The sequence below is a fragment of the Aspergillus aculeatus genome, assembly GCF_001890905.1.
Source record: "Aspergillus aculeatus ATCC 16872 unplaced genomic scaffold ASPACscaffold_2, whole genome shotgun sequence".
In the NCBI taxonomy this organism is placed as follows: Eukaryota; Fungi; Ascomycota; class Eurotiomycetes; order Eurotiales; family Aspergillaceae; genus Aspergillus; species Aspergillus aculeatus.
The window spans coordinates 1,285,607-1,306,962 of NW_017962977.1; the positions used below are offsets into that span (position 1 = coordinate 1,285,607).

The 21,356-nt window shown below is 53.2% G+C and overlaps 7 protein-coding genes across 7 annotated transcripts; 4 read left to right on the forward strand and 3 right to left on the reverse strand.

Moving 5' to 3' along the window:
* Positions 1-465: 465 nt before the first annotated feature.
* adaB (chromatin-binding transcription regulator ADA2) lies at positions 466-2,486 on the forward strand. Its single transcript, XM_020204402.1, has 3 exons — positions 466-674; positions 770-2,176; positions 2,229-2,486. The coding sequence occupies exons 1-3, from the start codon at positions 582-584 to the stop codon at positions 2,295-2,297; spliced, it is 1,569 nt and encodes a 522-aa protein (XP_020060063.1). The 5' UTR covers positions 466-581; the 3' UTR covers positions 2,298-2,486.
* A 175-nt stretch (positions 2,487-2,661) lies between these two features.
* ASPACDRAFT_111689 (enoyl-CoA hydratase/isomerase family protein) lies at positions 2,662-3,885 on the forward strand. Its single transcript, XM_020195579.1, has 2 exons — positions 2,662-3,074; positions 3,188-3,885. The coding sequence occupies exons 1-2, from the start codon at positions 2,858-2,860 to the stop codon at positions 3,820-3,822; spliced, it is 852 nt and encodes a 283-aa protein (XP_020060064.1). The 5' UTR covers positions 2,662-2,857; the 3' UTR covers positions 3,823-3,885.
* Positions 3,869-5,516, reverse strand: ASPACDRAFT_75252 (mannitol-1-phosphate 5-dehydrogenase). Its single transcript, XM_020204403.1, has one exon. It carries the CDS (start codon positions 5,340-5,342, stop codon positions 4,176-4,178), a length of 1,167 nt encoding a protein of 388 aa, XP_020060065.1. The 5' UTR covers positions 5,343-5,516; the 3' UTR covers positions 3,869-4,175.
* A 1,409-nt stretch (positions 5,517-6,925) lies between these two features.
* Positions 6,926-8,029, reverse strand: ASPACDRAFT_49820 (SUR7/PalI family protein; the record flags this gene model as incomplete). The annotated part of the gene is made up of 4 exons (XM_020202290.1): positions 6,926-7,042; positions 7,185-7,397; positions 7,460-7,831; positions 7,910-8,029. 4 exons carry the CDS (start codon positions 8,027-8,029, stop codon positions 6,926-6,928), a joined length of 822 nt encoding a protein of 273 aa, XP_020060066.1.
* A 910-nt stretch (positions 8,030-8,939) lies between these two features.
* ASPACDRAFT_22765 (putative oxidoreductase, 2OG-Fe(II) oxygenase family) lies at positions 8,940-10,197 on the reverse strand (the record flags this gene model as incomplete). The annotated part of the gene is made up of 3 exons (XM_020199145.1): positions 8,940-9,865; positions 9,940-10,041; positions 10,098-10,197. The coding sequence occupies 3 exons, from the start codon at positions 10,195-10,197 to the stop codon at positions 8,940-8,942; spliced, it is 1,128 nt and encodes a 375-aa protein (XP_020060067.1).
* Positions 10,198-10,843: 646 nt separating this feature from the next.
* On the forward strand, positions 10,844-12,243 carry ASPACDRAFT_1885228 (uncharacterized protein). The gene is made up of 3 exons (XM_020198390.1): positions 10,844-11,290; positions 11,451-11,509; positions 11,629-12,243. Exons 1-3 carry the CDS (start codon positions 10,927-10,929, stop codon positions 12,040-12,042), a joined length of 837 nt encoding a protein of 278 aa, XP_020060068.1. The 5' UTR covers positions 10,844-10,926; the 3' UTR covers positions 12,043-12,243.
* Positions 12,244-17,070: 4,827 nt separating this feature from the next.
* On the forward strand, positions 17,071-19,551 carry ASPACDRAFT_75254 (putative MFS phosphate transporter). Its single transcript, XM_020204404.1, has 3 exons — positions 17,071-17,469; positions 17,545-17,712; positions 17,769-19,551. Exons 1-3 carry the CDS (start codon positions 17,153-17,155, stop codon positions 19,279-19,281), a joined length of 1,998 nt encoding a protein of 665 aa, XP_020060069.1. The 5' UTR covers positions 17,071-17,152; the 3' UTR covers positions 19,282-19,551.
* Positions 19,552-21,356: the final 1,805 nt, after the last annotated feature.

Consider the following 21,356-nt stretch of genomic DNA (forward strand, 5'->3'; position numbering starts at 1 on the left):
GAACGGGCAGCGCACTCGCCCCAGTAACTCAGCCACCGCCCAAATTGGATCATGTCCGCCATTTACCTACCTTAGGTTGGGAGGGGCCCGGAAATCACACCTCAGGCTCATCCGACCACTCAGTGCACCAGCGTCTATCCCGGACTGGAACGGGGAACGACTGCCGACCTCACTCAGCTCAACCTCTCTACCTAGTCACTGATGCACTTCCCGCTCTCCTCAGCCTCTTGTTAGCGATACCACCCTTGCTATCTGTACTATCTGATCGTCTGTCCAAGAACTCCGCTGACCATCATTACGATCTGACGTGACCTGCTGTCCCGCTGTTTCCCCGGCATTTCCCTACTCATTCCTACCCGGTAACTCGGCGGAGACACTCTTCAGACAGCACTGCATCCCTTGGGCGGTCTCGACCACTCTGCGGTCTCTTATCGGCAACTCAACGTCCCCTCCCCCAAATCTATTCCCCGCGCAAGCTTTCTTCTTCAAATAAATTATAGCCCTCGTCCTTGACTGGAGGGCGCGCCGGTGTGGTCGCAACGGACACGGGAACAGTGGAGGATGAGAGGGAACCGCGCTCGATGGGTGTAATACGGAAGAAGACCGCCTCGCGCGGCACCGAAGCAGGCACCAAATATCATTGCGATATCTGCTCGGTTGACGTGACTTCGACGGTATACCCCCCTCCCCCCCCCCCTCTGATATTTCAGATATGCCTGTATGCCGTCTGTGGTTGTTTACAAGACCTAACCTCGTCCGCGCCTTGTAGGTTCGCGTATCCTGTGCCCATCCCTCCTGCCACGAATATGACCTCTGCGTTCCCTGTTTCGCAGCCGGGGAGAAATCAAAAAACCATGACCCTTCCACACACCCTTTCCAAGTGATCGAGCAGAACTCGGTGCCCATCTTCCAGGAAGACTGGGGTGCTGACGAGGAGCTTTTGTTGCTGGAAGGTGCTGACATCTACGGGCTGGGGTCATGGGCCGACATCGCCGATCACATTGGAGGCTACCGCACCAAGGAGGAGGTTCGAGACCACTACATCAGTACATACATTGACAGCCCCAATTTCCCGCTTCCAGAGCGCGCCGATCCTGACGACACCCGCCTGTCCGACTCCATATCGAAGGAAGAGTTCCAATCGCGAAAGAAGCGACGCATCGAGGAACGCAAAGAGGCCGCTAAGGCCGCTCCCCCGACCACGCCCAAGCAGAAGCCCACCGCTAGTGTTCCAGCGTGTCACGAAGTGCAGGGTTACATGCCGGGTCGGTTGGAGTTCGAGACCGAATTTATGAACGATGCGGAAGAGGCGGTGCAGCATATGACCTTTGAGCCTGGTGCGGGCGAGACCGCGAATGGTGAGCTGGATGCGGAGATGGAGTTGAAGATGACGGTGGTGGACATTTACAACTCGCGCTTGACGGCGCGCACGGAGCGCAAGAAGGTTCTCTTTGAGCACAACCTGCTCGAGTACCGGAAGAACACGGCGCTAGAGAAGAAGCGTACGAAAGAAGAACGGGACCTGCTAAACAAGGCGAAACCGTTTGCCCGGATGATGAATCACGACGACTTTGAAGAGTTCAACAAGGGACTGGAGTACGAGCACAACCTGCGTCTGGCCATCGCGCAGCTACAGGAATGGCGGCAGATGGGGATCGGGGATCTGAAAGGTGGCGAGAAATACGAGCAGGAGAAGCAACAGCGCGCCCAGAGGATGGCGCCGCAGGGCTCATTTGATCGATTCGCAAGCACACGGCCGAAGCAGCAACAGCAGCCCGAACAGCCGTCGGCGGCTAGTCAGTTGACCACGCCAGAGCTGCCACTGCGGCTCCAGAAGGCCTCAGGCATCCCTGGTGCCCCCAAAGCTCCCGAGCCTCCCAGTCAGCCAATGAACGACTTTGACCGGATGTTCGCCTCCAACGGGGACGGGATCAGTACGCCGACGCCGCCGGCGAAGACCAAGTTCATTGTGCAACCGCTGAACGGGGTGATTCCGTGGAAGCTGGAGAACGAAGCTGCTCCGGATCTGCATTTGCTGACAAAGGAGGAGGTAGAGGTGTGCAATGTGCTTCATATTCAACCGAAGCCATACCTGGTCATCAAGGAGACACTGCTGAAGGAGTCGATGAAGCAGGGGGGCAGTTTGAAGAAGAAGGATGCACGGACCATTTGCAAGGTAATGCTGCTCTGTCGTTCTGACTATCGACGATGTACTGACAATTTCACAGATCGACAGTGCCAAGACCAGTCGGATCTATGACTTTATGGTGCACAGTGGCTGGATCAACAAGGGGTGATGTGCTACACGATTACCCCGATGTGTGTGTGTGTGTGTGTGTGTGTGTGTGTTTTGTAACGGAGTTGGGTGGCGTTCGGAACGGCAGGATGGATGCTGATGTGATTTGAATTGTATTGACCGACATGAATGATGCATAGCTTGATCTGACTAGTGTATGGTGTAGTAGATCTGTTGGAGTCTAAGTCCTAAACACTCTGCTTAATTCTCCTCAAGCTCATAACATGCTGTAAATCGCGTATAATGATAAGTGCTTAGCGCCTCGATCTACAAGCCGAGCAGAGCCCAGAGAGTGAAAAGTGAGCTAGGTCGAACCTCGGCAACTCCACCTTGCCGTACATACTCCACCTCCACTCCAGAGTCCAGTCTCCAACATCCCCTTCCCGAAAGCTTCCCCATAAATACTAACTTACATAGCCTAGAACAACCACCACCAACAATAGCATCGAACATATCCCAACCTCAGTCCTCCCCTTCTCCGCACAGCCAAAAACAAGATCCCAATCCCAACCCTAATCCCCCCTCTATTCGAATCCCGCAACCAACACCCCCGAAGAAAAAATGACCACCCCGACCGCCAAATACGCCTCCCTCTCTTTCCCCCTCCCCCACATCCTCCTCGTCACCCTCAACCGACCCCGCGACCTCAACTGCATCAACACACAGGGCCACGCCGAACTCGACGCCATCTGGCGCTGGATGGACGCCAACCCAGCCTTACGGGTGGGCGTGCTCACCGGCAGCGGGAAGGCGTTTTGCGCTGGCGCCGACTTGAAAGGTGAGTTTGCCTATCCCCTTCCCCCGAATCCCCTCAATCCTCTCAAGCCCCTCAATCCCCTCCAATCCCAATCCCCCCAAAATCCAACATGAAACCAAACTAACCTCAAGAAGAATGGCTCTCAACCACCACCCAAACCCCATCCCAAACCACACCCACCCAAAAGTCCAACCCCATAGCCCCCGCCACCGGCTTCGGGGGCCTCTCGCGGCGCGCGGGCAAGAAGCCCATCATCCTGGCGGTGAACGGGCTCTGCCTCGGGGGCGGGTGCGAGATGGCCGTGAACGCGGACCTGGTGATCGCGTCGGAGCGGGCCTACTTTGGGTTTCCGGAGGTGGCGCGCGGGGTGGTGGCATGGGCGGGGGCGCTGCCGCGGCTGGTGCGGACGGTGGGCCGCCAGCGCGCGATGGAGATGGTGCTCACGGGCCGGAAGGTGAGCGCCGCCGAGGCGCTGCGGTGGGGGTTCGTGAACGAGGTCGTGCCGATCGATGCCGAGGGGGAGCCCGAGCGGGATGTCGTCCATCGGGCCCTGGAGGTCGCGGGGCGCATTGCCGCCAATAGTCCCGATGCCGTGGTGGTGAGTCGCGCGGGTGTGAATCGGGGGTGGGAGCGGGAGGGCGCAGATGAGGCGACGGTCAAGTTGATGGAGGAGTGGATGGAGAAACTCAACGCCGGGGAGAATATCAAAGAGGGGCTGAGGGCCTTTGTGGAGAAGAGGCATCCCAAGTGGGTGGATAGTAAGTTGTAGTTGTATCGATTACTAGATTTACAGATTACGAAAGGCAAGAGAGAATCCATAGCTTATTCATGCATTTGGTATATGAAATGCTGATTGCTCGGTAAGTACATGAAGCATCACAAGTAAAAAAGAAAAACGCAAAACCTATGCTGGTATCCCATGCTCCGTTCGCGCCGACCATTTGTTCGCCATATCCCGTACGATTCTTCGCCGTCCCGCGGCTGAACCGGTTGTACATGCTTCCGGATGCCAGATCCGTGATCAACTCGGAATTGCTGAACTCGCAATGATCTTCGTGAACATCGTAAAACATAACAAAGTACCTCATTTACGGCGAGATAACCGTCGGCGACTGAGTCCGCTTACACCTTGACTCCCTGCACCTTGCGCACCCGCTCGAGGACCGCAGGGTACAGAGGGTGCTTCTCCTCCAGGCCGGTCAGCTGGCTGGTGGCCGACTCAGGGGACTGTTCCTTGAGGATGTCGGCGAGCTCGGCACTCTCTTGGTCACCAGGCACGTTCTGGAAGCGTAGAGCCATCTCAACCGCGTCCATCAAGGCATCGTATTTCTGACCGCGCTCGGCGAGCTGGGCAGCAGGTCCGATGAACCGCTCCTTGCGGGAAAGCTTGCGCAGTGGAGCGCGTCCCACACGATCAACGTTATCCTCCAAGTACGGGTTGGAAATACGCTGAATGATCTTGTCAACGTACTCCTTCTGCTCCTCATCTGAGATCTCGTGCTTGTCGGTAATAAGGGAGGCAGTTTCGCCAAGGACCTTGTGCACCATCTCCTTGATCTCAGGATCGGCCAGTGCCTCGGCGATCATGCGCTTGCCGCGGATGTGACCAAAGTAGGCTGTGGTAGCATGGCCAGTGTTGACGGTGAAGAGCTTGCGTTCGATGTAAGGCTCGAGGTGGTCAACCCAATGAATGGCAGGAATGTCTGGGTGGCCGACATCGCCAAAGGGAGTCTTCTCGACAACCCATTCGTAGAACTTCTCGATGCGGACGTCGAGACCGGCGTTGGGAGGCTGGTTGGGGACAATACGATCGATGGCCGAGTTGGCGAACTGGGCACGGTTGTACAGCGTCTCGACGCGATCTTCGGCGGTATGTTGCTTGATGAAACCATGGAGTGTATCAGTAGCACCAATGGCGTTCTCGCACGCGATGACAGCCACGGGCTTCTCCATTGTGCGCGCATCGATACCCTTGGCAATGACGGGGGCAATGAATTTGAGAATGTTGGGACCGACGGCACAAGTGACCACATCGGCAGTGGCGATCTCTTGGATGACATCGCTCTCGTGGGTCTTGGAGTTGATGGCGCGGAAGTTGGTGATGGTCTTGGTCTTCTCACCTTCATCGCTAACCTCGGTGACTTCGTACGAGTCTGCGTTCTGAAGGGCGTTGACGGTTTGGTCCATCACATCGACGAAGACGACCTCGTAGCCAGCCTCATGGAGAAACTCGGCAACGAAGCCACGACCGATGTTACCACCGCCGAACTGGATAGCCTTCTTAGCCATGATGAAGTGTGTTGTGATGAGGTATAAAGGGTGGAGGATGATTGGTAGTAGTCAAGAGAGGTAGAGTGGGGAAGTAGTAGTCTTGGTGAGATGATCTCTTGATAGGAAGAGGGGAAGTGGAGGTAGAGGAGAAAGGAGGAGAGAGATGATTGATGTGAGATTGGTTGTTGTTGATGATGAATGAAAAAGGAATAGAACAAAAGGATTGAGGAGGGGGATTTGAGGGGTATTATATGAAGCCGCGAAGGAAGGAAGAGCAAACCGAAGAGGGGAAGGAGGGAGGGGAAAGAGAGGGGCGCAGCATCACATACTGTGTGAAGCAGGCAAGTAGGCAAGTAGAAAAGTAGGCAGGCACACTGCAATAGAACCATAGAGAAGGCTCAGTCGCGGTACGTGCGGGACATGGGAATGGCAGCCGGATTGCATAGATCATTGGTTGGTGGAGCAGGACAATGACCTCAACTCTCTCAAACAAGACTCACCAATCCGAGGATGACGTGAGGGACCCCTACCTCAAACGAACAACCATACCGTCAACCGTGCGGTGATCCTAAACAGGATATTCTAACTTACTACACATGTATGATGATCATGGAAACAAAATGCACTTGCATGATTGCAGCTAGCAGGGTGGATGTACCTATCCTTCTGACTGTGTCTGGTGGTATGCTTCCATAATCATACTCAAGGAGTACCTACCTACTTACTCAGGTATTCAACCCCAATCAGCCACGGCCGGTCTCCCGATCCCTCCCGATCAGTCAGGTTGATAGTGATCTTGAAACCACTCTGTCTTCTTCGACTGGTCTATATTAGACTCCTAGTAGGCTAGTACTACACTACCACTACTACCCTACCCTGGTCATTCTACATTTCCCCGGGTTTGCGGAGTACATCGGCCCGGATAGGAATGTCTTCCCTTGGCACAACTCGGCTTGAGGATTCAAAGGACACGAGGGGTACGAAGACTTCTTCCCGAGTACGGCCTACTCGTATGTTCTTGGAATGATGAGGATGATTCTGACCAGTGGTAAGAGGGAGGAGTGGAATGTCATCATCATCAGACAGTTGGGCGGGAGTCGTTCGATCAAACATCACATCGTCATGCCGCTGGGGAAAACGAGGAGGGAAGACCCACCGCTGCCGGTGTCAGTCTGGCTGAGGACTACACAGTACATACACAACTTCCTTACACTTACGTCGTAGTCTGTCTCGGTCTTCTCGGTCTCCCCCACCCAGTGACGTTATTCTCTCCTCCACCTCGTCTTTCCAATTGCTGGCTCCATGTTGAATTCGGCCCTCATCGACTCGGTCCAATTCCATCTTCCAAAATTTTAAGACAATTCATGTGGGTCTTTACACCCTTATTGTCTCCCCCAGCTTTCTCGATCTTTCTCGATTCCTCGCTTCATACATGAGAATAGAAAGGAAAAGGCACAGCAAATGCAAGTTCAATGTTCAGTACAGTACAGTAAGTAGTAAGTAGTAATAATACAATGGGACTAATTACTAGGGAGTTATTTGCAAGTTACACACCAATGGCTTCATCCCCGTTTCCCGCCCGGCCCAATCGATTTTTTCCCTCACTTTCCACCCATTTCCATCCGTCCGATCGGCCCCCTTGTCGCCTTCTTCTCTTCTCTCTTCCGATTCGTTTTACAGTCCCGTTGGATATTCCCGCGTTGTTCCTTACGCCGTACCTGGTAGCCCGTGCTATTCGTGTGAACGCAATGTTACCGAATCGTCACTGTGGTGACTGTGGACTTCCGATTTGGCATGGTCTTCCAGCAGATCGTCAGGGCCTTCGTCAAATCCATCCTCGTCATCAGGAACATAGTCCACAGGAGGTCGACTGCGGTCGATCAACACCATCACTAACCCTGTCGTGCCCCCAATCAGATACAGCCCTGTTGCTGCCCAAGTGAGACTCAGGAACTGCGGCCCGTACTCCGCTGTTACTCCAGCGTCCTGCCCATGGTAGCTGACCAGGTTGACAAACTGAAATGCGATTACGGTCGCAATGATGGACGAGATCCCAAGCATCACGAAACTCAACTGCGCACGGGTCAGTATCATCCGTTGAGAGCCCACATATCGCAAGACGGGCGGGATCATACCATCATGGACGACACTTCCGTTACCGTCTGTCGCGGACCGCGTCTGATCGCCCACCATGCCCTCTCAAACAGCGCCAGGGCGGCCACTCCGGCTCCCAAACAATAAAATATTCCCATACTGCGCGATGTCATCTGGAAGGCGTAAAAGTCGTCGGTGATCGCGCTGGGCCACCCCAAGTCCGCCGGGGAGGTAGTATTCCCGGTGTCGGCCCGGATCGCAGCATCAGGGTCAAACGAAAAGAACAACGTTCGATCGGAGCAGTTGTTAAAGTCCTTGTGATTCACCCGCAGTTCTCCCTCGCAGTATGACATGACATGGATGGAGTAGAAACCAGCGATCTCCGTGCTTTGGCTGATGTTTGAGGTATAGATCTGTCGTAAATGTCAGAGGCTTATCTCATCTTTGAGCTCATCTGGTGTCACTCTGGCGATGAGGGCAGGTTAACTCACTGTTAGGATTGAGGTGTCGGGCAGTACACTCGTTTGTGACCCCGCGAAGAGGCATATTAGTGTCAGTATGAAGGCGATAAATGCTGCCACTGTCGGCAACCAATTCACTAGACGACTCATGGTGCAGCGATGCCGCTCAACTTCTCTTGTCAACAAACAGGTTGTGGAGAATCAACTTGCATTACAGCTGTTCCAGACTGGCAATGAGTTCTCATGTATACTCTTCGCTATCGGGCCGATGAGATCGTCGAGCATTCCCTGAGATGGCCAGTCGCCAGCAAGATTTAGATAAGAAACATCGTGGACTCCAACCTCACTTCTTCCGGTACATCTCGCTACTTATCGAATAGCACAATGTTACCGCGTTGGCTCGCAGATGATTCCAATTGGACGCGAGATACCATTGGAATGTCTTGGCCTGGGAAATCAGGCAGCGAATACCGCAGCGTGGAAAGACTCATCAACCGCCAGCGTGAAGAATGTGCGCGCCCACCGATGGTATTCCTGGCCCACTTGAATCGTGATTCAACCCTATATCTTATGAACAAATTCGATTTCCGCGGTCAGACTACGAGGGAATGGTGACATCCTTGGCATTCTAACCCTCGAATCCATGAGCGCACTGGTTCATGAGCTATCATCATCCATTATGCTTGCAGAGTCCTCAGCTCACTGTGGACGTCACACTTGTGACCGGGACATGCATAATGTCCCATGGTTTGGTCCGAAGTGTAGCAATGCTTGTCTACAGTGGAGCACCATCGTGTAAAGTCGTATCTCTGCTTGCTGTCAGCCAGTCTCTTGTGTTCTAACGCTAAAGCCCCCCGCACGCCCCACTAATGGCTGCTACCCCGGATTTGGCACGTGGCGCGAGCTGCTGACGAGGAAGGTCTGAGCTGGTACCTTATTACCCCGCGCTTCACTCTCAGTGTAGCCCATAGCCAGAAGCTCAGGCTGGTCATTACTTTCGGATGCAGAGCGATCCTCCTTTCATTGAGACAGTACCCTAACACAGTCGACTGCAAGAGACTTAATCGTATACTACCTGCGTTTGAAACCGGCCCAACGAGAGAATCTCTTTCAACTCAGCCTTCACCCAATTTTTCCTGACTCTTGCCCTTACCCATTCGGTGGCAGGGATAGCTACCTCCTTCTCATCCTGCCTTCGGTGCGAGTAATACCCCAATCGCCTGAGCAGCGGACTATCGATGGCCCCAAGATTCATCTCATCTGACGGTCTTACAAAATAGAGCAGTCCTAACCGATCCAGCCCGACTTGATCCTCTGGCGGAGACACGACACGATGGACCCCACTCTTCAAGTACCCATTTGATAGGAACTCTACAATGTCGGCAATGTTGACCGCCGCATGACCTTCGGGGATCCTCAGCCACTGCCACTCTGCCTCCGCCGACCATTTGACTTGCAACGCTGCCACTGGCTGCTGAAAGACAAACGTCAGAGTTCCGAAATCTGTATGGCCCCGTGTGTAGATATGATTGCACCGCTCATTCTCCTCCGCCGACCTGGCCCTCGACATCATATACCGGAGTGCGCTGTCGCAATTCGCCTCATAGCGATGGCCTCTGACCAAAGCCTCTTCGTCTGGAAGTTCCAGCACAATTGCGAGGAGCCGGAGGATCTTGTGCGCTACTTTCTCATGGATATGGCGATGAACCTGCTCGATCTCCTTCCAGTGCCGTCGAATCACGTCCGGCTGGGTGCGCTGCGTCTGTGGGATGAACTTGAACAGGTTGTACATCTCCACCTTGTCTGGCAGGCCCGGGGCGAGCTCGACGCTCCCGAGCGGGCGGTAACCATTGTAGTTCCCTTCTTCAAGCGGAGCGCGATACTTCAATCGTTCTTCGAAGGGCAACGCGTAGAACTCTTGCCCGATGGCATACTGTCGGTCAATCTGGTCTTGGGTGAGACCGAAGTTGGTGATGTAGAAGAACCCTATCCTTTTTCTTAGCTTGGTCTCTTTCCTGGGCTGGAGCCAGCTTATGCATTTTGGAAGAAGAGAGACCAACCAACCTCATGTGCGGCTTGCTTCAATTGTTCCGCTAGTCTGGCTCTGCCTTCTGGGGTTTCGAAGAGAGAGAGATCAAGTGTGACGAGGTCTGCATAGTCGACTGGCTCGCTTGTCAGTGTGCTCTGCCGCCGTTTGGTCAGTCGGAAGAGTACTTACGCGGTTGCGTTGTCTCCGGTGGATGGACGTATGCCTCTAGCGGCTCGGTCGTAACATCGCCGTAAGCTGTCTGGTTTGCGATAGGTGCTGGGATCGCCATGTCGTGTTTGTGCTCAATAAAAGTATACAAGATTATGATCCGGTCAGCTGGCACAGTATGTCGCAAGGCTTAAAATCCAAGACGCTGGTGGTTCTGGCAGGGAGTGTTGTCTGAAGGCTGTCTTACCCCGCTTGATATCGACTGACGTGATAGTAGCACCGATTGACGATATTGTCCAGGTTGAGAGCGAATCATTGAGTGGCATGCTGTGTCACTACCAATATTGGAGGATTTCAAGTGCTAATAGAGCAAAAGAGCCTGAGTTGGTACTCATGGTCAGTCGCTATTCTTTAACATGTAGTGTTGTTGTGATCAGGCGGCCAACCGGGGGGGAGGTGGAGATGTATAGTATTTCCTAAATCGGGTTGCTCCCTTCTATGACGGACGGAGTCCTGCAGAACAAACATCACCAAAAAAGATAGCCAGATTACTGCACATCATGCTCATGGGGAAACTGTGCGATGCTTTCCATGGCCTACCTTAATCGAGATCGAGCAGATAAGACGGACATCATAGATAGAAGCATATCAGTGGGATCTCACTGTGTATATTTACAAGAAAGCTACCTGACGGCCAGCTACCAATCAATCCTTGACCGGATGAGATGAAGTCAAGGTGCTCACCTAGGCCTAAGGCGCTTAATAGGAGGTGAGTATTGGCTATGACAAAGTTTCGCGGCCAATTGGGCTCGGACGAATTGCGGTGAGCGCGTAAGATGTTTTTTGTGCTATGCCTGTGCTGACTCCTTCCCCAGATTCACCCTTATATCGCATGCAACATGAACTTCGACCACCTCGCAGAAGAGAGACCGAATCTGATCTTTCAAGTGTGGCTTCAGAATCTACTGAGAAATTCACCCGAGGAGCTGGCGGGGAGGGTTGCTTCACGCCTGTCAAAGCCGTGCCGCTTGCAAGTGGCGCTTTCAATGTTTGTTACCGCGTGACCTACGGTGACGGTCATGATGTCGTGGTTCGATTCATTGGTCTTGGTCGGATCGTCGCTCGTAGTGAGAAGGTCGAAGACGAGGTCACTATCATGCAATATGTTGCTCAGCATACAAGAGTCCTGTTTCAAAGGTTCTGGGATCTGGGAGGTGTGTGGTTGACCCATACATCGTGATGGACTACATTGAGGGCAAGCCGTTGAGTAGGTATATTGGGGAACCGACTCGGGAGATAGTCACACTGCGCTCGAATCTCAACATGTCTGTCTTGAGAACAGCATATATGGCTATGGCTGAAATCTTGCTGGAGCTGTTCGATTGGACGAGTCCGGCGAGTGGACGGTGCAGAAACGACCATTCACTTTTAATGTGATGACCTCCGTCCTGACAAGGTTCTTGTCGATGCAACAAGACTGGCTGTTACTGGGGTCGTCGATTGGGAGTTCACATATTCTGCTCCCGTCGAATACACATATGCGGCGCCTTAGTGGCTCTTTTTGGAGGAGCCAGAAGACTGGGATACTGATTTTGATCAGTTCTTGGTGCGCTTCATGCCGAGATTCCACACATTCCTTGGGGTCCTCAAAGAGTGTGAGGCCAAGATCCAGGACGGCTCATTACCTCCATCTCAACGGCTATCAGTCGCTATGGAGAAATCTCTGGAGACGGCATTGTTTTGGATGTGCCTCGCTTCACGCCACAGTTCCATGTTCGACGAAATATACTGGAAATTTATCGATCCGAGGTTCCATGGCCCATTCAGAACTATCGAGGATCGGTCGAGTCTGCTTAGTGCGGAAGAGCGGGCGAACATTGACACTGTCGTGCAGAATAAGATGCGGCAGACGGATGAGGGCACTTTGGATTCTCATTACAGCATTCATGAGCTGGTTGAGCTATAGCTCTTGCCCTCTTGTTCGTGAGTCTGGATCAGATGGAAGCTCGCGTAGAGCTGGGGCTATCGAAACTTGCAGAGTACGACAACAAAGCATAGAACTCGACATTTACCCCGCTTGCTGGCGGTACATGATAGTTCTTGCGGATATATGAGCACTAAATAGATGAGGTAGACACAACACACTGCTAGGTGTCGAACGAGCGGATCGCTTTGTTCCTTGTGTGGGCAGCTTCAGGTGTCCGGAGAAGCCGTATCCGATTCATCGGTTGAGGCGAATGTCCGCCAAAGATGACCAATAACTCAGCTTGTTCTTGATATTGCCAAGAGATTCTCTATGAAGAAACACCCCTTGCCTTGCCACAGTGCGTGACACTCCGAACCAGCATTTGGTCTCAACCCCCCCCCTCCCCCAACTCCTCCCCGATATATGGAATCTGCGTACAAAAGCCCGCCCCCCCTCTATAACCAACCTACAGCGGCAAACAAAGACACTAAGCGAGGTTAGATCAGAGAATCGGCGAGTAATATAGTGACCCTCCATTGCATTTATCAATTATCCAGCCGAATTATTTGACGACATGCTTGATTTCACTTTATGGTTTGGTTCAAATGATGTATAGAGCTAGTCATCCATTCCCTGGTCCTCGCTTATCCTGTATACTAGCATAGACCTTACTGATGACATGTGAGGATGCTACACTGGTGAGACCACGTTGGGTGGGCGACAAAACGTTCTCTCTGCTTGTTATCTGTCATAGCAGTAGCAACATCACCTACGTGTCCGCGAAGTATACCCTGAATCCACAAACAAGTCACCCCTAAACCTTCTCTCAATAGCCCAAAGGGAGAACAGCATCGCATGATCGATCCTCTTGTTGTCAGTGTACCAGATCTTTAAAAGCTAGCGAGCGTTTCAGAATAGGGGATTCTCGATGAAGCAGTTCTGATAGATTATCTAAAAGAACAGTGTCCGGTGACTTATTTGAGGAAAATTAGGAACGAGGGGACTTGGTTTTGGCTACAAATCCTCTGGAAAGTAGTGGGTTGTAAAAAAAAAGCCCAGAGGGATCCGTTCATTGCCAGGGAGGGGGGGTAATCATTTCGGAAGGTCCGCAACCGATCCGCTGGCCTGGTTAATTGTACAGTACCCCAGTTGACTGAGGTATGAAGCTTGGTCGCAATGATGCATACTTCATTTGATCCAGTACTGGGCCCCGAGTACTAATGCCATGCAGTGGGTTGAGGGGAAAATTGGATGAGATGTGTTATTTGGATAAGTGCTTAGTGATAGTTTTTTTATGGTATACTCTGGCTGATGTAGGGGGGTTTTCTTCATCTAGAGAACAAGATATAGATGGTCAACTTCGGATTTCCGCCGTGGCTTTAGTCATATAATGCAGTTGGATTGCATGTTTTGTACTATCGCCTACTCCGCTAGCAGGGCTACACAAAGAGTTCATGTAATAGGAACGTGGCGGACTTTGGAATCTACGAATCGCTTACCGTGAGGTATTGGACGATTTCTCAGGTCGGTACTGAAAGCGCCGGGCCAGGAAGACCAGAGAGCAGGCATGACCTCACCACCGCCACTGAAGTTATGGTCTGTCGAATTAGAGTGTTCGTGTAAGCCTTGTGTCCATGCAAGGGCTTGGGACTGTACCACCGTCGACGATTACACAAGGCAACCGACCTGATGACCGGTGGCGCGGGCCGGGCTACACCCGAGTAACGACAGAGCGAGAGCCAGTTCACTCGGTGACAATGCATCGTACATGACTAAGTAAGGGGGAGAGAACCCACTTGAGACATCTGCACGAACTAGCAAAGAGCGGGTATATCGGCTGCCGCGTTGGCATTCCTTCGACGCATAGCCTAGTAGCCTTCTAGGCATGCAGGGTCGAGGGTGTGGCAATGCATAAGCAGCGCCAGGATGATTCTAGGCAAAGAACTCCAAGAAAAAAGGCTGCATCCAGTGGCGGAAACCAAGCCATGTGTTCCCTGGGCGAGATATATGAGGCCAAGAAGGCTTGTGATACACGCCTTCAGTCAAGCTTTGCTTGGATGACGGAAACAGATATCAACCTGCGCACAGCGTGCTTCATCATGAATCGATGTGTGCAAAGCAGAGCTTCGTGCCACTGTAGCGGCCATACTTCACCGAACCACTCATTGAAGGTATATCTTCACGAGGAGACCACGTCTGACCACCATCGGCTCTGCTGGATCTCGCCTGGCTGTAATGTCAGGAGATGAGCGGCCGATCTCGCTGAACACCGCGCACTACCGGGCCATGAGTTGCACCCAGATTCTTTCATTTGATAAAGGGGGAATCAGGGTCCAGCGCTCTCATGTTACCTGCCTGCAGCTATTACCCAACTATGGGAGTGCGTGGCCAATTTGCTGCACTAGGGCCGGCCGGGTAGCTGTTTCTAGATGCATACGCAGCATGGCGGCTGACCATGACCCATGAAGCTCGGGATGGAGCTGGAAGGAGCAGTGGGATAGACGATCCCTATTCTCAGCAGCTCCTTTGATATGGGAGACCCTGTCAGCAATGCTGATGGTCAGCCCGTGGGAGTGGAAAGGTAGGCCCGGGTCAAAGAGATATGAGCCACGAGGCGGAACCCGCGGCTCTCATTGGACCAAACCCAAGCCGGCTTCATACTGCCAGAAGAAGGTGCCTGTAGTATGATGAGACCCCTATCTTGGAGGTTTCAAGGTTGAAATCGGTCAAGTCCGCCCAGAGCATCTCCGAGACGAGACGTGCGCCGTCATCATCCAACACACATTAAATTTGATGACCATGATCGGGCAGAGACGGAGGGTCCCAAGCTGCACTGTGACTGTGGCACCTCGTTCCGGTGTCCTGTACGAGAATGATGTATAAGCTGACTGAGATGCACCGTGGAGCGATGCAGGCAAGGGATAGGTCCAGAGAGGGCGGACGTAGTGCCATGTGGTCGGTCGACGTCTCCATCCGTGGAAACGAGCAGGAGCCATGAAACCGGATGGATCTCTTGATCAGACGATAACGAAAGAGGAGGGGCACCTCCCAGAAAGGCACAAGAGCACGAGGGCCCGGGGCAACAAAAGATGGGGAAAGGAAAGGAAAGAGGGGGGAAGTGCCAGTTGTTGATGGACGACTGGGGAAGGGTTGGCGGGAACGTGCTGGCAGGACGCGATGCGACTGGCTGGCGGACACACAACTGAAGGTGCAGTGCCAAGAGATGCCAAACACAATGTTCACTTGTTTACTTGTTCAATTGTATATGCAACTACGTACGCATCGGCACAGGTTTAGACTTCGACCACGAGTACCAGGCCCGGGTCAAACTATGTGCGCGTGTTTCAATGAGCCATGTCTTATTCCAAGAAAGTCCATGGCTGTCGTGGCCCGGCTGTCAGTGTCAGGTGGACGAGGACCAAAAGGAACGTCAGGACGAAGAAGGACAACGCAGGAAAACATATTATCTGGATATGCATCATTCAGCTGTAAGATCTAATGGAATCGAGATAAATCAACATCATGATGAACAGCACTGTGTAACACACTGAAGATCTGAGCGGAGCCCTCTTGCCGCTCAATTCCAACTTTCTCATACACTTGAAGATCTCACTTGACAGCGCACCGCTCTCTCTTTCCCATCCGGGACTCGGGAACAACTAAGGAACCACCAACTTGGAAGTGAACCAGCCAGATTGGTCCAGTTGATGCAGGTCGGTCTTTTTTTGCAGCGTCGTGATTAGGTATTCTTAGTTCCAGATCCAATAGATCCCCCGTCTTTTTGTTATCTCCCCCGGGAAATTCTAACAGTTAAAAAATGGAGGATGATGCCACCACCACCACCTGCCAGCAATTCATGGTGACTTTGGGGCCGGCCAGGCGTGCAGCTTTCGTAGTGGGGTTGCGGTTGCCAGCATTTTATTGGACCGAGCTAAGTCCGGGCGGGTGATTCTAGAAGGCGGTCAGTGTCAATCGAAGGCGATTCTGCCCCCACGTGCGCTCTCGATTGGCCGGCGGCGGAAGTTCTGCAGTGGGAAACGCCCCTCACGCCCGCCTTTCCGCACCAAGGTTGGTCCTTCGTCTTCCTCGGCGGGCTCAACCTCAACTGACTTCCGCCACAATCACCGTCCGCCACCAGACATTATTCCTGAGAATTATTCATAATCCATAATCCTAGTTTGATTGAATCCTTTCAAGTTCATTCTTTGGAGGGATAGAAGATTTTAATTTTTACTTTTGATCGATCCCTATGCCGCCCGACGAGATCATAATAATAATCAGCCTGATAGATGGGGTTTCCCAATTCATCCGGGTGGGTGCGGGTGTGGGTGCAATTGATTCTCGGAGGAAGGAACTCTGCCCGGGAACGGCAAGCTGGATTGGAAACTACTCTCCTACCTACCACTACTGCAGTGCTTACTAGATACCGATGACCGATGACCGCCCCGTCCTGAACCTCTTCCTCTCTCATGGGAACTTTCACCCGCTCCGGTCTCTCCGGTCGAAAAGCCGCGACGAAAGGCCGATAGCAAAGAGAGAAAGTGGCTCCAGTATTACCTATTCAATATCCTTAACTGGGTCTAGGGCCTAGGCACTGGGGCTGGCGAGAATCCGCCTTCCTGCATCCTAGTCAAGTCGACTAACGACTTGCAGCGCAGTGGAACCCTTCTTTTTTCCTTGAGATCCACTCCGCTAAAACTAATTCTTACTTCCCCACCCGCCGCCACTACGTACAGTTAGATCTCGCACTACCTACCAGACAACGGGCTACCCAGAATTTCCCCCGTCGACCCATGAACCACACACACACCCCTCCCTCCCCCCAAGACCGGCGTCTGGCTTATCACGTCCCACCATTTGCACATGTGCCTGGGGCGTGACGGTGGGCTGTTGCCGGTCCGCCCAGCCCAGAGATTTTCGGAATATAAGATTGATGGCCGGCCGCTGTCCAACAACTTGGCCTGCATCGTGTGTGACGCCTCAATCACGGTCAACGCGCCCGTTTCCCCCTTCTCTCCTCCTTAGGAGATCTTTCTAAGAGCGCCTCTTCTTCTTGTCCGAGTCTTGTTGCGACAGCCAAGTCGATTATCATTCCACATCGTCCGACAAGATGGCAACTCTCGGTGCTCAGGCCCCCCATGGCCCCGACATGACTGGCACTCATAATCCCCTCGAGGACATGGATCTCCACGAAAAGGGTGCCTTCGATCAGCTCATTCGTCCCGATGACAGTTATACCCCCGATGGTACCTACTGGGCCGATCTGCCCCTAGTCAAGAGAGTCAAGTTCGTTGGCTCCTACGACGCCCAGGAATCCAAGCGTGAGCTTCGTGGAATCTGGGCCATGATCAAGGAGGATCCTCTTTCTCCTGTCTCGTATTATTTCCGGAATATGGTCCTGCCTGGTGCTGGTCTTGGTCTCGAAGGGTAGGTCCCTCCCTCCAACGACTCTTCCCGAAGGTGCCACCAGTTTTGCTCACATTGGCTTTTGCGCCTATTTAGTTACGTGCTCTTCTCTATCGGAAACATCAAGCCTCTCTTCCAAAATTCCTTCAAGTCCTGCTGGAAAGAATACGAGACGTGCGACAAGCAATGGATTTACGCCATCGACTACCTCGAGATTCTCGGTATCATTGTCGGTCAGATTTTGGTCGGTATTCTAGGTGACTGGTATGGTCTTCGATTCGAATCCGTTCGGAAAGAGTATCGCTAACCACACAATTTAGGGTTGGTCGCCGCTGGGGTTTAATTCAGGATGCTACAATCATGCTTCTCGGTCTGATCATGCTTATCGCAGCTTGGGGTGTGAACGAGAATGGCTGGATCATCTGCTACGCCTGGTCTCTGTTCGTCTACGGTGTTGGTGTCGGTGGTGAATATCCCATGACTGCCACCAGCGGTATGGAGAATGCCGTCGGCTCCGGAAAGGTTTCGACCAAGGAGGATCGTCTCCACCGTGGTCGTAAGGTCACCAGCGCTTTCTTGATGCAAGGTTGGGGTCAGTTCTTCAACCAGGCTATCCTGATCATCTTGCTACTGATCTTCCACCATGGGAGCGGTAACCCTCCCTACTCCGCCGTTGCTGCTCAGTGGACCTACCGTATCTCCTTCGCCATTCCCGCCGTCGGAACCCTGTGGCTGGTCTACTACCGTGCCTACCACATGAAGTCTGCCAGTAAGCAGCTGGACGCCGCTAAGAAGAAGGCCTCTGTCACTGGTTATGATGTCAACTCTCTCAAGCTCACCCTCAAGTACTTCGGGCCTCGTCTTCTGGCCACCACCGGCGGTTGGTTCTGCAATGATGTCTTCTTCTACGGCAACAAGCTTTTCAGCTCCGAGTTCATCGAAGTTTTGAGCCCCGGTAACAAGTCCATTATGCCTACATGGTTGTGGAGCTTGTGCAATGTCGGTGTCTCGTTGGCTGGATACTACTGCGCCTCCTTCTTCGTGGACAACAAACTCTACGGTCGCAAGTGGATGCAAATGATCGGTTTCCTGATGTGCTTTGTTATGTTCGTCGTCCCCGCCTTCCACTACGATTACTACATCCAGCCGGAGAACATCCACGCTTTCCAAGCTATGTACTTCCTGAGCTCCTTCTTCAACCAATTCGGCCCCAATTCGATCACTTTCCTGGTTGCCGCCGAAGTGTTCCCCACTCCCATCCGCGCCTCGGCTCACGGTATCTCCGCCGCTTGCGGTAAACTCGGTGCCCTGTTGGCCTCGGTGCTATACAACTACATCGGCACCCGCACCAAGTTCTACTTTGTGCCCTGGTGGGGTCTGGCCGGCATGGTTCTCACCTGGCTCTTCCTTCCCGACACCACTGGTTTGGATCTGAAGGAGCAGGAACGTCGTTGGCAGTACATCCGTGAAGGGCGTGAGCAGGACTACCACGGTCCTGCTATCCACTCCAAGCACTTGTCTGTCTGGGAGCGTCTGCGCGGCGTTGGAAAGAACTACAACGCCGAGCTTGACTACAAGCAGAAGGTCGAGGAGTTCCGCGCTGAATGGGAGTCTGCCATGGCTCGCAAGATGGATGAGACTACCAAGGGTGAAGAGTACCTGCAGGACACCGACGAGTCTCTTCTGGAAGGCCACGTCCACTCCTACTTCCACCGCACCAGCCCTATGTTCCGCGGAATGGACAAGCCGGCCACGAGGACGGATAACTTCGCTCTCCCTCCGGCTGCGCAGGATGACTCGGGAGAGTCCTTCAATGAGAAGACCAACCATTAGGTTATGTTGAATGATTCCCTTTCTAGCACTTTGAAAAGACCATCGGCGTGATGCATTGCATGTGGCATACCCCAATCCGGGTTGATGATGCCATTCACTCTTCCTTTCTTGCTGTTTCACTATCCTTGTTTTTCGAGCGAGTGGTTTTGCTTGGTTCTTGTTGTGGCTGTACACCTCCTCCCAATACCCAGGTACATAAATACCTACTTTTAGTATATAGAAGCTGATTAATACTGCATCCTTCCCAAGGCTGGGAAATACATACTTTTCATCCTGACTTTCTTCTGCTTGGATTTAGCCTCGTAGTATCCTTCATCCCCGCATTGCTACCCCAGAGTTGACATTTTACAGTTTCATCGGAGGGCAAGTTACATCGTCCTCTGGCCCCACGGCGTTCTCGCACGTCGTCATTGCCGCCGGGCGGTCTTCCACTCCGCCGTTTTCGGCCGACTAGGATTCTGCCGGTTAATAGCCCCCACTAATTCGGAAGAGGTAAGCGATAACGAAAAGCGGTACCTTCACTACCTTGTTTATCGCATCGTTATCAATAATCTTCCTGCATCGAATTTGCTCTCCACCCCACTCGTTATCACCTGCAAGATTATCTGATCTTTGGTGCCTTGGTAGTCTAGCCACTGTCCTTTACCCTCGGGTATTTCTCTTGTCATATCGCGAAGGAGTGCTCTCTTGACCGCTAAAGAGAACAAACCAACCCTGTGTGGTCTGTCTATCCTCTCTGATTCCATTCCTCCATGATAGTTATTTCCTTGCTTGCTACTTCTCATACGTGACGCGGATTTATTTAATCTTTTCGTCAAGGGCAGCAGCTAGTAATTCGGAATTCCACCTGCTCTCGAAATAACGGCGGATAAGATCACATCACAATCCATCCACATTGCTGTATTCCGACTGGGTATTTCCCGGTGGGGTGGCAGTATACCGTCTAGATCTGTCAAGTCGCTGCATTACCTGGCTAGAGCATAGCAAGCCATCTCAAAGGCCGTCACGGAGCTGGAAAAAGTTATGCCCCTCTTCGCGTTTGGGTCGAATGGCTCCGGCCAATTGGCGTTGGGGCATGAGGAGGATGTCTCTGTGCCGACGAGATGTGTTTTCGAGTCTGCGGAGGATGCGGAGGATCACCACCACCAGGATCACCACCATGACCAGGACCGAAATGAAGGTGAATATGCAGGAAGTGGGCCGAAGGGAGCCGACGTGGTTCGTATCGTGGCCGGGGGGAATCATACTTTGGTGGCGGATCAGAGGGGCAGGGTCTTTGCGGCGGGGTGGAATGGGGATGGGCGGTGTGGGGTATCCCGGAAGAAGGAACATGGAGGCCAGGGGGAGGGGGAGATGGTGAAGCGGTTTAGGAGGGTGGTTGTTGTTGGTGGTGGTGAATTTGGAGGAGGTTCGGGTGATTTTGATGGTGCGGGTGGTGCAGGTGCAGGTGGTGATGGTGGTCAGGTCTATGATACGTTCACGGGGGTGGCTGCTACGTGGGAGGGGACGGTTTTGGTGGCTTCTGCTGTGGAGGAGATCAGGGATCGAGTGTTTGTGTTGGGGTCGGGATTGAAAGGGGAACTGGGATTAGGGAAGGGCTGTCACCGCGCGAGTGCGGGCGGCGTCGCGATTCCGGATTTCCCGCCTCCCGGGGTAAGGGTGCGCGCGGTTGCGAGTGGGATGGGCCACACGGTAGTGGTGCTTTCCGATGGGAGCGTGTGGGGTTGGGGCGCGGCGAGAAAGGGCCAGTTGGGGGAGGCGAATATCCCTGACAAGGTGGTCTGGAGTCCCCGGAGGATTGAGGGGTGGGAGGGGGTGGGGTTCCCGGCGACCGGGGCGGCGTGTGGGCGGGAGTTTACGGTGATCATGGGCGATCCTGCTAAGGGGGAGTTCGCCGTGCTGGGCGCGGTGGATGATAAGTGGGGGATTCGCTCGGGGGTGTCTGCGTCCCAGGTGAAGGAGAAGGCACTACGCGCGGGAGGCTATCGGGCCATCGAGGTCAGTTGGCATGGCGTCTATGTACATTTGAACAACGGGGAGGTGGTGGCCTGGGGCAGGAATGATCGCGGACAGAT